This window comes from Tasmannia lanceolata, unplaced genomic scaffold, assembly GCF_043159265.1.
Source record: "Tasmannia lanceolata isolate RefF3 unplaced genomic scaffold, GAP_Taslan_0.1 ptg000037l, whole genome shotgun sequence".
NCBI lineage: Eukaryota > Viridiplantae > Streptophyta > Magnoliopsida > Canellales > Winteraceae > Tasmannia > Tasmannia lanceolata.
Genome location: NW_027518714.1, coordinates 6,361,629 through 6,378,691, shown reverse-complemented (window position 1 = coordinate 6,378,691; position 17,063 = coordinate 6,361,629). Strand labels below are relative to the sequence as shown.

Sequence of the window (17,063 nt, the reverse complement as noted above, 5' to 3'; positions counted from 1 at the left end):
TTCACCTTTGTCCCTTCTGGAGTTGGTTCTCAGGCAGCCTTTTCTCCAGAGTATGCTCAGAACTAAGAAAACAAGGCATAATACTGAAGCTACAACCCCAGCTATAATACCCGTAGGTATTTTTTTGTCTTTTGGTATTGGAAAGTCTGCAAGAAGAATAAGAATATCAGGTGACAATATTAAGGTGATTGACGAAAGAAAAATTGATCTTTTATCCAACTACAGTGCAGTACACAAAACATTTCAGGTCTGACCCAATATACTGATCAAATTGGAGCAAATCCATCTGGAAAGCAGCCTCGAATCTGTCCAGACTTGATTGGACTTCAATTGACAGAGCCAAATTTAACCTCATCCACAAAAATAAATTATTCTTGTACTAAAGGTGTAAAAGTTAAGAAAATGAAAACAATAAGAGAAGAAGAAAAGAGAAGAGATGCGAAGAGGAGAAGATGGGAGGAAAAAGTTTCGTGTCATAGGAGAAACCCTACCAACGGATGGCTTTGGCGCTTTGGAGAGGAAAGAAGTTCACTTCGGAGGAGAGCAATTCAAGGTAAGTATGGAGCAGGTTTGGGGGGCTGGCAACAGACGGACATTTACAAGATAGCAGGTAAATGGTTTGGAGATATATTATGAAAGGTTTACCTAGATTCTTCAGGGGTACTTGGTTTAGAAGCTTGGGTGGGACCTGTGGTGCGGAAATAGCCCCTTGACAATCAGATTCACGGATCTTTTTGAAGTCATCTGGATAGGATACCTAAATTCTTTTGTTAGGGAATGATATCAGGTTACCTGGGTTATTCTATTTAGCAATGCTTTCTCTAATAGATAATTCGACAAAGTGCTCAACTGCTGGGTGAATTGGAAGAGAATTCTTTCTATCACCATCTCTTGTCACCTTCGGATCAGAAGATTTTGGACCATCCGAGAGTCTGCACCTTTGCTTGCATGACGTGCCTCAACAATATCCTGGCGGTAGATCACTTATGCGGTTGAAGGAGAATCATCATCGATCATAGTGCCCTTTGTCTAAAGGCAGGTGAATCTGTTAATCATATTTTCATTTACTATTTAGTGGCCGGGGAGATCTGGTCCTTTGCCTTGTCGCTCTTTGAAGTGGTGCATTGCGTCTTTCTAGAGCACATTGTCGATCTCTTCAAGCGATGGTCTTTTAGGCCAGGACCAAAAGGGAACGGATTATGTGGTCCTTGTCCCTTTTGGCAGTGATTTAGGTGATTTGGAGAGAGAGAGAGATGAACAAGTGCATATTCGATGGTGTGTCACCCTAGTCTCTCTAGTGACAAATCTTCTCTCTTATTGTCAATGTGTTCTATGGTTCTTCAAGAATTTAGAGGGACTTTAGAATCCTCTATGCGTAGATCATGGATGGAGATCAGAAAAGTGTACAAGTCCAAAATTGCACCCAGATGGAATTCTCCTCCCACTTGCATAATTAAGCTTAACTTTGATGGATCTAGCCCTGGCAACCCATGGCTAGACCTGGGAGGGCTCTTCTGTATGTCGGATGACATCACAAAAAAAGCTTAGTAAAGTCTGTTAGGAATTACATATGCAATGGATGCGGAGGTGCAAACACTTTTGACAGGGATTCGCTTAGTAGAGATAGGGGGACCAAGATCGGCTCGTTGTGGAAGGAGACTCCCTAAATGTGATCTAGTAACTGACTTCAAGGAAAGCGTATCCTTGGAGGTTTGCTAACGCTGTAGAGGAAGTCTTCGTCCAGGTAAAAGGCCACCTTGGAGCATAGATATCATTTATACCTAACTTGGACCACGTAATAGGCCATCTCAAGGAAAGCGTACCCTGGAAGATTGACTCGCCTTGGAATAAATAGTCAGGGGCTGGAGCTCTTGGATGATAACTCCTTGTAAAGATAACAGGTAAAAGGCCACCTTGGTTTGTAGTGGACCATCTCGGTCCTTTTCTCTTTTACTAATAAATTGCTGCCATTAAAAAAAAGGATAATCCCTACACACGAATTCCATTTATGTTGTGAATGGGAGAAAAACCCAAAGCCCGCAAGAATGGGTCCCACTCACATAAACAAGTCATTTAAGTTATAATTTAAGTGACACGGGTGTAAGTACAAGAATACCCCCTCCCCTTCTAAACACAAAAGCCCTACTCAAAAACAAATACTACCCAACATGTCTTTACTACTCTCCCTCAAGTTGGAGCATAGTTGGAGCATAGATATCGTTTCTACCTAATTTGGACTGGATCTTCTTGAGTCGAACTCTATTGAGAGTATCTGTGAATATAACAGCAAGTTGACTTGAGGATCTTACAAATGGAGTAGAGATGATCTTGGAAGTAACATTCTATCTAATAAGATGAAAATATATTTCAATATGTTTTGTCCTTTCATGAAAAGCGCAGTTGTAGGAAATGTGCGTAGTGGTTTGATTATCACAAAATAACTGAGTATGTTCTTTGACGAAAAATCCAAATTCACTCATTAAATGCTTAAGCCATATTATCACATGTGGTAAGGGTCATTTCCCTGTATCCGGCTTCAGCACTGGATCTATCTAAACTTTGCTTCATACTCCTTCAAGTAATAAAGTTTCTTGGAACAAAGGTACAACATCCACTCATAGATTTTCTATCTAGGGGACACCTAGTACAAACCGCTTCAAAATAGGCTTCCGCAGTCAGATGTCCATTTGCTTTATTCAAGATATCCTTTCCTAGTGCTCCTTTGATATACTTTAGGATACGAGTAACAACTTCCATATGAAGGAGTCGAGGAGCTTGGTTGAATAAAATAAGTTCCACATGAAGGAGTCGAGGAGCTTGGTTGAATAAAATAACATCACCAACTACAAAGGAAATGCCAGGCCTTGTAATGATGAAGTATAGAAGTTTTTCAACTGGCGGTCTATACATATTTGGGTTATTAAAAAGTTCACCTTGATCATCTAGTTTGTTGTTAAACAAAAACCGAGAAATATCTTCTCAAACAAGGATCAAATTGTGCAGCAAAACGGCAAGAAACGATGCAAAGAAACACAGTCACACAAGAAAACACAAGATTTATGTAGTTCGGTAGTGTGCTTACATCCACGAGAGAAGAGTTTTCACTATTTCGGTGTTTGGGCTACAAAAGTCTCCTAGGCTAAGAAACTCAAAGAAAACCTAGCTACCCGCATACATTAGTCTGTCAGGGTTTGTATAATGCCAGAATACAAGGCATTTGCACAACAATAGTTAGGCATTTAGGATTCATGGGTGTGTAGCGGAGATGCGAATGCTTAGTTGGATGTGCAGCCACACAAGGTTAGATAGAATTAAAAATGAAGACATTCGTAAAAAGGTGGGGGCAGGCACCAATTGAGGAGAAGATAAGAGAGCAATGCTTAAGATGGTTTGGGCATATCCAACGTAGGCCTTTGGATGCTCCAGTGAGAAGAAGTGACTCGTGCCAAGTTGACGGAGTAAAAAGAGGTAGGGGCAGACTGAAAACAACTTGGGTAGAAACAATGAGGAAAGACTTGATGGCTAGGAATATAAAAGAGAACATCACCTTGGATAGGAGAGAATGGAAAAAAAAGATCCATGTAGATGAACCCAACTAGTGTCAGGATTAGACTTGGTCAATTTGAGCCAGATAGATCCTTTCACCTTCTTCGTGTAACTTTTCTAAAGGATTCATTAGTCGACCCCAACTAGTTTGGGAGAAAATCTTAGTTGAGTTGAGTAGAGTTGAGGTGAGTCAACTAGTTTCGTACCCAATAGGGCATGCCTCAGATTAAAAAAATCTAGGACATATTTCCACCGAGATAAATTTATTCAAACTTTAGACCGTGTGACTTCAATGCCGAGAAAGTAATGAAGGTGTCCCAAATTCTTGATGAAGACTCTTTGCTTCAAGAAATTCTTCAAACTGTCAATTCGAAACGGGTCACTCCCTATGACAACGATGCCATCCACATAAATAATAAGGATGATATGACCAGCTTTCGTATGTCAAACAAACATAGGATACTCAACTTCACCTATACACAACACATACGAAGTAACAACCTGACGAATTGAATGCATTAACCCATATATAGCTTTGAGAATTCTACAAACTTTACCGGACTCCCCTGAGCAACAAAAGCAGGTGGTTGCCTCATTTAAACTTCTTCAGCAAGGCCTTTGTGAAGAAAGACATAGCAATAACAAATCAAATGGAGTTCAACTTAACAATAGGCAAAAAAGTCGTAGTAATCTTTGCCATAGGATTAAGTGATGGCAACAAGTCTCACTTTGAGACGATTGATGATGCCATCTGGATTATATTTAGCAGTATGGCATACGCCCATCAACAACAAATAGCCTCCTCCTACATACTCATACACCAACCAGGATGAGACATGACATTCAGATGAGACAAGGGAACGGAAGAAGAAATAGACAAGGAAAATTGAAAATAATTTGAAGAAAGACCACAAGGCAAAAATTCGAAATAGACTGATCAATACAAGCACACTTACCTTTACGAAGAACTATTGGATCATCATCAAGCTCAGATTATGAGCTCAAACATAGTTATGAATTCGGTTCTATACAAAACAAACGAAATGTTCGCTCTGGTCCGGAAAACAGAACCCCCTCCCCCCACCCACGCGTAATTTTGTTTTTCCAAGATTCCGTCTTGTTCCAGCCGGAAAGTTCTGGTCTATTCCGGCCGAAACAGGGAGTCTTTACTCGTTGATTTCACTAAAACAAAAACTATATTAATAATAAGGTTTTAACACAAAACATGCAACATACCAGGATCCACAGAAATGGCTGATATGAGAGGACCATAGGTCCCTTTCACAGGGATGCCTGTTGTCCCTTTTCCACCCCAATAGAAGCGGATCTCCAAATTGTTACTACTCACATTTGCAGTAAAATTCCTGATGACTGCCTTATTAGAACCACCGGCTTCATCTTTAATATTGAAATCTTTCAGTACTAGTTTTCCCTGCAGTACACAAATATAAACAATTCTGAATTTGGAACAATAAAAGAAATTTTTTTATTTAATGTGATTAGCTACCTGAATATAAACATCAAATAAACGCTTCCCGAGGCTGCTATATGTTTTGTCGTCTGTGAAAATTATCTCTGCGAAGTGGAGTTTCACAGTGTAGTTCCCATTTTGCAAACAAAGTCCGTAATAAGTAAGGGAGAGTGGAGAAAGGCGTGCTGTGGTGTACAATTCTGAGTTAGGCATATCGAGCCTAGATTCAGCTGTTGCTGTGTAGATGTCAACATCCCTGTCATTGTCCAAGAAGTTCCCAGTGCTGCTAAATGCCCAATTTTTCATAGCACTTAAAACAGAATTGGAAGCACCACCTGGGTTGTCATCTTTTTCATATGTGGAGTCCTTGTTTATCTTTACCTCCTCTCCACCACAATTTATATGCAATGAATGATAATCTGTCACAATGAGAAAACTCCATATTAATATTCAAATGAGAAAAACTCCATATGAACAGCTCATGCAGATAAGACTCCTTTGCCGATATTCCAGCCAAAAATACGTATTAAGAGACCCACTTATCTGAAGGATTTTGTTTTCTAATTTTACCCTTATCTTTAGCTGATATCAGTTAGTAGTTTAGGATTTTAGGATTCTTTAATTTTTACTTTTGATTGTGGTTGCAGTAGCCGACCCCAACTAGTTTGGGACAAAGGCTTAGTTGAGTTGAGTTGAGTATTGGTGGTTGCAATAGTTTCTTGTGGGAGGAGTCTTTTATTAAAGATTCTTTGCTTTTGTAAAAATAAAAGGAATGGATGATTGAGAAGGGGGGACTTTTTAGAAGTTTTTGGTGGTTGCAACCACCCCACCTATTGGTGGTTGCAATAGTTTCTTGTGGGAGGAGTCTTTTATTAAATATTCTTTGCTTTTGTAAATATAAAAGGAATGGACGATTGAGAAGGGGGGACATTTTAGAAGTTTTTGACAATTCAACATTCTCTCATCTTTGTGTTATGGTTTTTGAAAAAAGCCGTGAATCAAAGTACAAAAATTTTATGTTAGATTCTGGGTTTGCTAATCTTCCTTATTCTGTTGCTTCAATTTAGTATCAAAGCTACCGTTGATACTTGGTGTTTGTTGTGAAGAGGCGACTACCATGGCAAACAATCGTGGGCGCGGTCAAGGTGTTCCTATGGAGGCTCCTCATCCAGATCACCAAGCCAACAAAGTCGAAATTTTAGGGAGACAAGTCCACCAACTTACGGAATGTCTAGCGCATTTCAAAACTCTGAATCGCAATGACGATAGTCTCGTCCCGAAGGATATTAACATTTTTTTTTATCATTGTGCTCCACAAGACGAGGCAACTGAAATGGGAGTTCAAGATCGGATGGGTCTTAATCAGCCCTACCGTGATGTTGATATGAAGGTGGATATACAGGAGTTTGAGGAAAGATTCAAACCGATGAGTTCATTGATTGGCTCAACACGGTTGAACGAGTGTTTGAAAGTGAAGATTGTATCTATCAAGTTGAAAAAGCGTGCTTCGGCTTCGTGGGAACAATTAAAGATCAGTAGCGAAAGATTGGGAAAAGAGAAGATCAGCTCTTGGGAAAAGATGAAGGAGTTGAAGAAGTTCTTGCCTGGAAAATACCTTCAAGACAACTACACAAAATTGTATAATCTTCGGTAAGGAAATCGGACCATGGAAGACTACAGAGAGGAGTTCGATTTACTTACAATGTGTTGCGGAGTAACCGAGCCTGAAGAGCAAACTGTTGCACGCTATTTGGAAGGCTTATAGAAGGATATTCGGGGTGTGATGACCTTACAACCCTATTGAGTTACAACGATGTGTACAAGCTGGCCATTACCACCAAGAAGCAAAAAAAGCAGCACTCAAGGCGACATGCAATTTCTGCGACTAATACTAGTTCGTTTCGACAGTGAAACGATCGTAGAGAGTGTGACAAATGGGATGAAGGCCAAAGAGATATTAGTCAGAACTCTAACCCTTCCAACCAGCCAAAGACCAGTGGGGCATCTAAGTGCTTTAAGTGTTTGGGTTTCAGTCATATAACGACAAAGTGCCCAAATCGAAGGTACGTGAACTTGGTCGAAGAAGTTGATAAGTTTACCGAAGCGAATATTCTAGATGAACAACCACACTTTGATGATTATAATGATGATGAGAGTGACGAGATCACTTGGAGTGATCATGGCGAGGAGTTAGTTATTCGGCATGCTATGAATACATCCAAAGTTGAAGAAAAGCCAGATTGGTTGTGGCATAATATTTTCCATACAAGATGTGCGTCCAATGGCAAGATATGTACTCTCATCATTGACAGTGGGAGTTGAGAGAACGTGATGGCACAAGAGCTTAACCGAAGATACGCTAAGTGGGTGGAGTTTCTACAACTCTTCGACTTTGTTATTCGGCACAAGGCGGGAAGTCAAAATGTGGTAGCAGATGCATTGAGTAAGAGGGCACTCTTGCTTAGCACTATGGGAGTCACCATTATCGCTTCAAGCTCTTGACGGAATTGTATGATAATGACACAGATTTTGGCCACGTTTGGGAAGCTTGCCAGTATGAACCAATAGGTGATTTTCTCATACGAGAGGGTTATTTATTCAAGGGCAGCAGACTTTGAGTGCCAGATTGTTCACTAAGACAAGCCATTATCGCATAACAACATGGGAGTGGCCTTGGAGGACATCTTGGCCGTGGCAAAACTATGGCTCTGAATGAAGATAAGTTCTATTGGCCAAAATTGCGAATGGATGTCATACAATACGTTCATAGATGCAGGACACATCACATATCAAAGGCTCATTCTCAGAACACAGGTCTTTACACACCTTTGCCTGAACCCGATGCTCCATGGGAAGATGTTTCCATGGTTCTTGTGTTGGGACCAAGTATGGTAACGATTCTATCCTTGTGGTTGTTGATCATTTTTCTAAAATGGATCATTTTGTGGCTTGTAGCAAGAGTTCAGAGCATAGTTTTGCTATTTTAAATTGCATTTAGCTCAAATTTTAGAAACATGATGCCTTTTGTTTTACAAGTGGCAAGAATACTGTTTTTTTTTTTTTTGGCGGCAAGATTACTGTTAATTTCAATATTACGGTATATTTCCCCCACTTTTATCATCTTCCTAAATTTTGGTGTTTCACTTAATCTGACCTGGATCTGCCCATTTGGCCCTTCAACTGAATCGACTGAGTTATAGGATCAGTGGTTGGTCCAATTGTGGATGATGCTGATTGCATATTTTGAAAGAAACATCAAAGAGAACCCCAGAGAGACTTGTGAACGAAAGAGAAAAGTTCAAAGTACTGCATCATGTTCTAATTCCAGACTACATACTTACATTGCGGACAAGGAAATTTAGTATTTGAGCAAACTCCATTTCTACATCAACAATGTTGTCAAGAACACGTGAGAATTATAGCATCATACTTAAACAAGTGTTCTACGACTCCAAATAAACAAAAGAAGCTGTTAGACAACACGAATAATTATCTCTAACAACTTCTACTGAAATTCCAAATTAAGGGATTTAGAAGCTTACGAACTGTTCCCCGTAGAAAAGCTTTCAAATAAGTTGCTGTAGATACACAGTGAAAATTTTCAGTAGTACAAAAGAGAGAGAGAGAGAGAGAGAGAGAGAGAGAGAGAGAGAGAGGAACATATGTATGAAGCTGCAAAGTAAATAAAAAACTAAAGCGCAAAGTAAAGAGAAAGCTAAAGCAAACAAAACTAGTCTTACACGTTCTGTCGTGGACAATCAGATATCCCAGAGCTTCCCCAAGTAAAATTATTGTAGGAAAGATCACTGCATGCCTTATGAACCATCATTTCTTGGAAGTAAAAAATAAAATATAGAAGAAATAAGTACTGTCGTGTTAATAGGTTATAAAATGTGGAAGAAATCATTTAGAGACTTCAATGGTGAAATTTCAACAGCATTAGAGCATCTTGTTCAAATTAGTAATTCTATGATCCCTAAAATTTTCTTTTCGGTCTCGTAACTCATAACACCCCCATCCAAACACATATAAACTAGTGCACAAAACCAAGGCTAGAGGAACCAAAATAACGATAAAGATCCAGCAGGAAACTTCCTAGTTGGACGGGAAGCTTCCTTCCCTGAAAACTCGCTTAGGAAGCCCTGAAAACTCGCTTAGGAAGCTAAGTTCTTCTCGCTTCCCAAATTTAGGGGAAGGGCGCTTCCTACGTGTTTCCTCTTAATTGAAAGTACGCTTCCTGTTTAAGTTGTAATTTCTTCCTAAAAGGATATTTTTTCCTTTTGATACTGTCGAAGGAGCGTATTTAAAAAAAGAGTGCATTAAAAAATTGAAAACTTATATTAAGTTTTAAATGAAAATTATGTTGATTTTTTCTAATTAGGTGTGAAGTCTTCTTTCTACTTGTAATCTTTACCTATATTAACCCTTCCTTACCCACCACAACCTATTCTTTTTATGCACTTCTTGTTCGCTTCCAATGAGGCTTATTACATGCTCAATGTTTACTTTCTTTGACGCTTGGCACACATTTACTCTTTAGTTCCTTTAGAGCTTGTCGCTTCCCACTTTTAGTGTTCGGATCTAGATCTAGATAAGAACCTCGTTTGATATCATGTTATATTCTAACCCATGGTAGACAACAAAACAAAATAGGACAGAGGAGTAATATAGAATTAGGGATGAGCAGAGAGAAGTGTAAAAAGAAGAGATGAAGGAGAGAAAAGTGTTTGTATGATTGAGTTATTCATAAACCTGTGACTTTTATCTTTTATTATTTGCGCAAGAGGGAAAACCCTAACTCGCGAAATTGAGGCCCACTCACTTAAGTGGCCAACATCACTTAAGCTCAAGTGAGCAAGAAAAAAAAGGAAATTACACCCGTAAATTCATCACTTAAATATAATAGAAAAGGAAAAGAAAAAAGAAAAACATGCAACATACATAAGTTGGGCATCACCCTAAAAACTTTATTCTTCTACAGTGAAGTTTATCCTAGTTTTGTAACTAGTCATGAAGTTTTTACGAAGGACCTTACTATAGACTGCCACACCATAACTTGGTAGATAATCTAAACATGTTCCAAGGAACACTTCAACTTGAGGGGACGAGTGTTAGAAATGGTCAACAATCATAAGTAGAGGTATTTTAGTTATTTATCCATTGTATTATGTTCTTTTGAAGAATGAAGAAACTGAGTTTAGACTCCTCCACATGAATTCCTTTCTTCACAAATTGTCCACTTCCATCTCATTAGCATACTTATTATAGATTTTACAATTTATTGGAGCCGTGCTTTCCCATCAGCCACACATTTTATGCCTCTTGACAACCTAAACAACATGATGGGTAGTTTTCTTGTCTCAATAATTTTAAGTACTAAGTTCCAAATACATTCATCGAGAAGTCCATCACTAGAACTTAGGTATTCAAGTTTATAAAAGATAAGAATGATAATGTCATTAAGCAAAAAGGATACATGAAAGATTAACAAAAAACAAAACTCAAGAGTACATATTAGAGAGATGATATTTCATTATAAATGTAACATGCATACAAATATGAAAGGATGTGATAATTATTAAAGGTATGTTACTAGGCACTTATACTTTTATTTTTTGCTGCGATCATAGGGTTATTTTGTCCCTATTACTTATTGCATCTTAAGTGAGGTAATTTTGCCTATGTTCATAATGTATCCCTAGTGAGGGTCATTAAGGAAAATGAGATATGAAATTCGATCCAGATTCCAACAACAAGCATTGAAAGCATCAAGGAAGATAAACATACATGGCGTAGGGTTTCTTTAGCAACCAGTCTGGTAAATGTCCAGATAGCAAGTTGTCGGTGAAGTACCTAACCAAAAGACAAATAATATATTCATAATGATTGACCATCAGCTTTTAATAGAATAATAACAGTCACCATATATTCTGAGAAATTAGCATTCTTACATGAAAAGAATTTCTTTCAGCGCTTCAAGGTTTGGAATTGTGCCTACCAACTTGTTAAAGCTGAGATCTCTGCTAAGAAAAATCACAATTTTGTCCCAAAAGAATCACTAGAGCAACTAGACAAGAAGCATAAAACTGGGTAAGAAAGACCTTTTTCTAAGCTTTAATAATTGACTTACAAAGTTCTCAGGCGTGGCATTTCCGCCAGATATTTAGGGACCTCTCCAGAAATATTACAATTCCTCAATACCCTGAAACATAGAATCAGATGTATGTACATCAATACGCTTAAAAGGTATTAATTCTCTAGAACATGATAAAGCTAAACAATAACTCACAGGATCCTCAAAAGTTTCTTCTCACCCAGATCAGGGAAACTCGACCCTGTTCCATTTATGTCACTGATCGACCTGTATCAAAATTTCCCCAAACTTGCTATTAAAAAAATCAGAACCTTCAATTTTCTTTGCCTATCCCACGATGATGAGAAACGTCTTGAGACTTAAAACAACTAGTGACATGAACTCAGAAGGCTCTACTTACAGGGTGGTTAGGTTAGGCATAACAGAAATGGCAAAAGGAATAGGTCCATCCAGGCCACTTGCATATAATTCTCTGCCAATGATGGATCATGAACAAAATAAGGGATAAAGAATGAAATTCAGAACCTCTACCCAAATAAAGCTCATAAATGCAGAAGAACAAAATGCTTACAATGTTATAAGTTTTGTCCAGTTTTGAATGACATCGGATATCTTTCCAGTGAAGTTGTTATCACTTAACCTACTGCATTGGTGCCCCCAAAAGAAGTAATTGTAGGCTTGAACAATATGCATGAAAAAGGAAAAGAATAGAAAAGCTTGGAGGCCACCAAAAATTGGCCCTCATTTGCAAATAATATTTATTTTATTTTATTTGCCAATGAGACATCAAGACCTCTTTGGAAGCCATTAACAGTACCATTTCTAAAGATAATATAACAATTATTTGCAAATAATAATATTTAAAATAATTTTCATATAAGATTATATGTAAATGATTTTAGAGGTATCCAAAGTGGTTCTTACACATCCTTCAAGTTCGCGAGTCTAGCAAGTGTATTCGGCAACTCTCCCCTAAAGTTGTTTGAGGAAACCAAACTGCAAGCACGAAAATAAGGCATTGAATGATAAAAAATATGCCAAAATTGTTGAGATTGTTACGTGTTCCGCATGAAAGCAAAGATCCTACATCAGAAAAGTGAATGGATGTTGAAGTGCTTAAAAGGACTGGGGCACCCTCCCCTTAATGGCTAGCTTTTAAGTAAGGTTGCAACTTGGGTCGGGTTTTACTCAACCCGCATTGACCAGACCCAAAAATAACACGGGTCGGGTTTAGAAATATTGGGTCTTGGGTTGGATCGGGTTTTAGATTGAAAAACCCAACTCAATCTTGGGTAGGGTCGGGTTTAAGAGAAAAAATCCAAAACCCAACCCAATTCATATAGGTGGACTATGACTTTTTTAAATATCTCTTGAATAACATCTCTTCGATGGATGTGCGGCCACACAAGGCTAGATAGAATTAAAAATGAAGACATTCATAAAAAGGTGGGGTGGCTCCAATTGTTGAGCACCACCTAAGATGGTTTGGACATATCCAACGTAGGCCTTTGGATGCTCCAGTGAGAAGAGGCGACTCGTGCTAAATTGATGGAGTAAAAAGAGGTAGGGGAAGACCGAAAACAACTTGGGTAGAAACATTGAGTAAAGACTTGATAGCTAGGAACATAACAGAGAACATGACATTGGATAGGATATAATGGAATAAAATGATCCACGTAGAAGAACCCAACTAGAACCAAGATTAGAGCCGGGTAGATTCCTTTTACCTTCTTCATGAATTTTTTTCTAAATGATTCATTTAGCCGACCCCAACTAGTTTGGGACAAAGCCTTTGTTGAGTTGAGTTGAGTTGAATAACATTCCAAATTATTTTCCAATATATTGATATAATTGTTATCACTGAGATCATGTTTGTGATGTGAAAATATATGCAATCTTACTTTTAATGGTGATTTCTACCCAGAAATAGAACCGCGTATAAAGAAGAATAAAGGGTCTTACAGTCTCTTTAGGTTGGTCAGATTCCCAAGTTCTCGAGGAAGAACCCCTGAAAACTGGTTGGCTTCTAGGACCCTGAAAATTCAGTAAGCTCCTTTAAAATCGAAATGTAAACGGACCCAAATGAAACTAGGCTAGGAATTCTAAATTTATGTGAAAAGAATCAAAACCTACAGTTCTTTGAGAGTGGTAATATTTCCAAGTTCCTTCGGAATTGACCCAGATAAGCGGTTTCCAATAAGAGCGCTGCGAAAAAAAAATCTCTTTGTTAACTTTAGAAAAAAGTGGGTTTATGATTTTCTACACTTACCATTGAATAGGCAGGTAAAAAGCTTACATTTTCTGCAAAGGCAAGGTGGCCCATTGGAGAGGTATTGTACCGTTTAGGAAGTTGTTAGTGAGATCACTGCGTCCAAAAGTGGAAGAAAGTTGTTAAGGGCAAAAAAAAGGGCTTCTCATTAGAGGCGTAATTTAGACGTAAAGCGTTAATAAAAGTTAACGTGAGCTGTTGGCATTGGTAATTGAAAGTTACATTTCCTGAAGGTAAGGAAGTCCGTTGAGTTCCGGGGGAAGAACGCCCGAAAGATTCTGACGCTTCAGAACCCTGCAGTCCAAATGAGAGGGAAAAGAGCTTTTAGAAATACACCCTACACCACACAATCGCTTGTAACTCAACTCAACAAAGCCTTCCCAAACTAGTTGGGGTCGGCTAAATGGCTCATATGGCTCTATTCGGGTTCTTCTCTAACGGCTCTATTATTTGGGTTATTCTGCATTCATTTTCTTCCAGCCTATCCTATCCTATCCAAGGTCATGGTCTCTGTTATGTTCCTAGCTATCAAGTCTTTCCTCACAGTTTCTACCCAAGTTGTTCTCAGTCCGCCCCTACTTCTTTTTACTCCATCAATCTAGCACGAGTCGCCTCTTCTAAGTAAACAAGAGAAAAATATATGGTTTAAGCCCTTATGGTCCCTTATTTTTCTAAAAGTACTATACGAGCCTACACCAATGGATGATCCAAACCGTCCATTTGATGGGCCATAACATAAATAGGTTGTGCCCAAAAAATTATTTACTTATGATGATTTCAACCCTCCCATTTATAGAGGCCGGTTTCCATAATATTCATTTCCTCTCTAGATCGAAGGGCTATGATCATCCTTTGGAAATAAGTTTTTTGGGCCCAACCTATTTACATTATTTACTTATGATGATTTCAACCCTCCCATTTATAGAGGTAGCCATAATATTCATTTCCTCTCTAGATCGAAGGGCTATGATCATCCTTTGGAAATAATTTTTTTGGGCCCAACCTATTTACATTGTGGCCCATCAAATGGACGGTTTGGATCATCCTATGGTGCAGGCCGTACAACACTTTTAGAAAAATACGGTACTATAAAGGCTTACACTATGCGTTTTCTCCGAGAAATTATACGTGAAGTCCGGTACCACCCTTGAATCTTGATCCAACAGTAGCCTCTTAAAAAATATGGTGCTGTTGGATGAAATATCAAGGGCGACACTGCCCGCACGGACAAATAAACGAAAGAGGGAATAGGAGAATTTCTATGGTCGCCGGCCTTGCAAGCAAATGCAGCTCAAAAAAAAAAGCAGTGGTGCCCACCTTGTTTGGTTGATCTAAACCATTCATTTGCTGGGCCTTGACGTAGATAGGTGTGCCCATAAAATATTCTCCACAGGATGATTCTAACCCTCTGAGGTTTGAATACCGTACCATCCTTTTTAAACCTCCACAAATCAGAGGGCTAGGAACATCCAAAGAAATCAGAGGGCTAGGCCCAACATATGAATGGTTTGGATCATCCAAACAAGATGGACCCCACTGTTTTTTGGGACTGCACGTGCATGCACGACCAGCCACCATATAATACATGAAATAATTTTATATGGTTCTCTTTTATAATTGGGCCCGTGAATTTTCCATGAAATAATTTTTCATGGTTGCCAAACATGCCGTTACAAAATTGCATGTTTTAATGGCAATGAAAAATACAAAATTAAAGGAATGATAAATATATTTGGGTGGTGTGGATCCAATGGGGCATCTGTACGACCAAGTTTTAGTAAGGGAGCCCTTCAGTTTAGCATTCCTCCAAATAATAAATGAGAAGCTAAAGAAAACTTACATGCTTACCACATGGCAGGTGGTGTTGTTGGCAAATGAGCAGTTGCATGTGACAGAATTATTGTAATATTTGGTTGTCCTAGGGCTTATCCAGCCTGATTCTCCACTGCAAGGCTCTACAGTGAAATCCCAATTCGTCTTCCCTATCGTCTTGCCGATCTGTCGAAGAGTCTCCACTGCATTAACAAGTAGAAAAAGCCAATGGTTGGGGAACATCATAGAATGTCATTAGAGACTTTGCGAGGAATTAGTATTGGCACACACAAATTTAGGCATTTTCTGATCAAATAGAAGATTTCTATCAATCTTGAATTTAATTCCATAGAGCCTAATGAGTGCTTGTACAGAACACTCAAAAGATAAACATAGAAAGATAAGAGCAATTGTATAAAGAAGTAAGAAAAATTATCTGGTCTTTAATTGTTTTCTGAAATGTTTCCATTATTTTTAATCATTACATAAGAAGAATTCCCTATTTTTGGAGGAAACATAAAATCTTTCTTAGCCACTAAACAAAAACAAAATCTTTTAGACCTTTCAAACAAAAAAAGGTTCTCTTGTGCTTACCTTCGTTAGGCACGAGAGTAGCTCCAGATCCAAACACTCCAAAGAAGTTCAGAGCAAGAATCAAAACAAGCCAAAATCGTCTGGAAAACATTTTCCAATTTTGGTAGGTCTTCTCCTAAATCCCCAAAACTGGAGTTCAACAAAAAAAAATTTAGAACTAAAGAAGAGGAGAATTCATGAGTTTTTGCGAGGTTGAAGAAATAATGGACGATAGTGAGTCGTTGATAAAAGACGTAGGTATCTATCGCTATTCATAAAATGAGATTTTATGCGCTGGATTCTAAGTTTTAACATTAAGGAAGTGAAATATTCGCACCCTTTTCTCCCCCCGGCCACCTGCCTCCAGCCTCGAGTGTATTTATAATTAAGACTACTCTTTATACACTACGAGGGAGTGGCCCGGGAAGAAAAGCGGGGTAAATGTATCGTTTGCCTTCCAAATGACCCCTTCGCTAACCAAACTGATGATTTTTCTAGGAAAATTAAATGTTGCTGTAGAAAATATGAACAGACGTATCTGAGCTCCATTTCCAGGAAGACTGGTACTAAAAAAAGGGAAATGGTATATCCGTTCCTTCTTCTTCCTTGGGCCACCCCCTTGTAGTTTAAAAGGGTGGTCATATATACACGAGAGAGGGCTGGCCCAGTGACGAAAAAGGGGTGATAATATCACTTTCCTATAAACAAAGCTAATTAATGAGGGGGCTGGCCCAGAGAAGAAAAAATGGTGATAAGTTTATAAGAATAGACTCGAGTAGCGGAATAAGCAATCAACCGGGAGGAGTCAAGCTGGTACGGGTTCGTTGCTTTTAGTCGTCCATGTGTCTTGAATAATCAAAGAAGAGAAAAAAAAAGGGGTGATAATATCACTTTACTATAAACAACGCTTATTAATGAGGGGGCTGGCCCATAGAAATGGTGATAAGAATAGACTCGACTCTCGAGTAGTTGAACAAGTAATCAAACGGGACGAGACAAACTGGTACGGGTTGGCTGTTTCTAGTCGTCCCTGTGTCTTGAATAATCAAGAAGACAAATATTGAGTTGCTTCGAGAGAACTATCGACCTCCCTGTTTTACACGCTGGCGTATGCTAAAATTCAGATGCTTTTTTTACTTCATGGAATCATTTCAGCCCAACTAAAATAAGGAAAACTAACATAGAACTAACTCCACCAAACTCCTAACTCAACAGAACCTCTAAAATACAAACACGAAATAGCAACTTAAAACTTATCAGCACGATGGACTAACATGTCTCTCCCATGGATGTAGCAC

The 17,063-nt window shown here is 38.6% G+C and overlaps 2 protein-coding genes across 4 annotated transcripts in view; both read right to left on the bottom strand.

Annotated features, from left to right (window-relative positions):
* LOC143860341 (putative LRR receptor-like serine/threonine-protein kinase At1g07650) overlaps positions 1-17,063 on the bottom strand; it is a 56,792-nt gene that overhangs the window by 3,472 nt on the left and 36,257 nt on the right. The window contains exons 27-36 of the mRNA XM_077370927.1: positions 11,307-11,378; positions 11,148-11,219; positions 10,969-11,040; positions 10,805-10,870; positions 8,758-8,823; positions 8,560-8,595; positions 8,359-8,399; positions 5,054-5,436; positions 4,783-4,978; positions 6-146 (exon numbers count right to left, since the gene is read on the bottom strand). Of these exons, the coding sequence (XP_077227042.1) occupies positions 6-146; positions 4,783-4,978; positions 5,054-5,436; positions 8,359-8,399; positions 8,560-8,595; positions 8,758-8,823; positions 10,805-10,870; positions 10,969-11,040; positions 11,148-11,219; positions 11,307-11,378 (1,145 nt within the window). The remainder of the gene's footprint in view (positions 1-5; positions 147-4,782; positions 4,979-5,053; positions 5,437-8,358; positions 8,400-8,559; positions 8,596-8,757; positions 8,824-10,804; positions 10,871-10,968; positions 11,041-11,147; positions 11,220-11,306; positions 11,379-17,063) is intronic.
* LOC143860183 (Leucine-rich repeat (LRR) family protein) lies at positions 11,492-16,285 on the bottom strand. 3 transcript variants are annotated; one of them, XM_077370745.1, is made up of 9 exons: positions 15,787-16,285; positions 15,229-15,378; positions 13,603-13,674; positions 13,408-13,476; positions 13,245-13,316; positions 13,074-13,145; positions 12,036-12,107; positions 11,683-11,754; positions 11,492-11,583 (listed from the first exon to the last, which is right to left on the bottom strand). In XM_077370745.1, exons 2-9 carry the CDS (start codon positions 15,231-15,233, stop codon positions 11,508-11,510), a joined length of 510 nt encoding a protein of 169 aa, XP_077226860.1. In that variant the 5' UTR covers positions 15,234-15,378; positions 15,787-16,285; the 3' UTR covers positions 11,492-11,507. The 3 variants fall into 3 exon arrangements, with proteins under 3 accessions (XP_077226860.1, XP_077226858.1, XP_077226859.1); XM_077370743.1 differs by having other exon boundaries at positions 15,221-15,395; positions 15,787-16,270; XM_077370744.1 differs by lacking the exon at positions 13,603-13,674 and having other exon boundaries at positions 15,221-15,395; positions 15,787-16,284.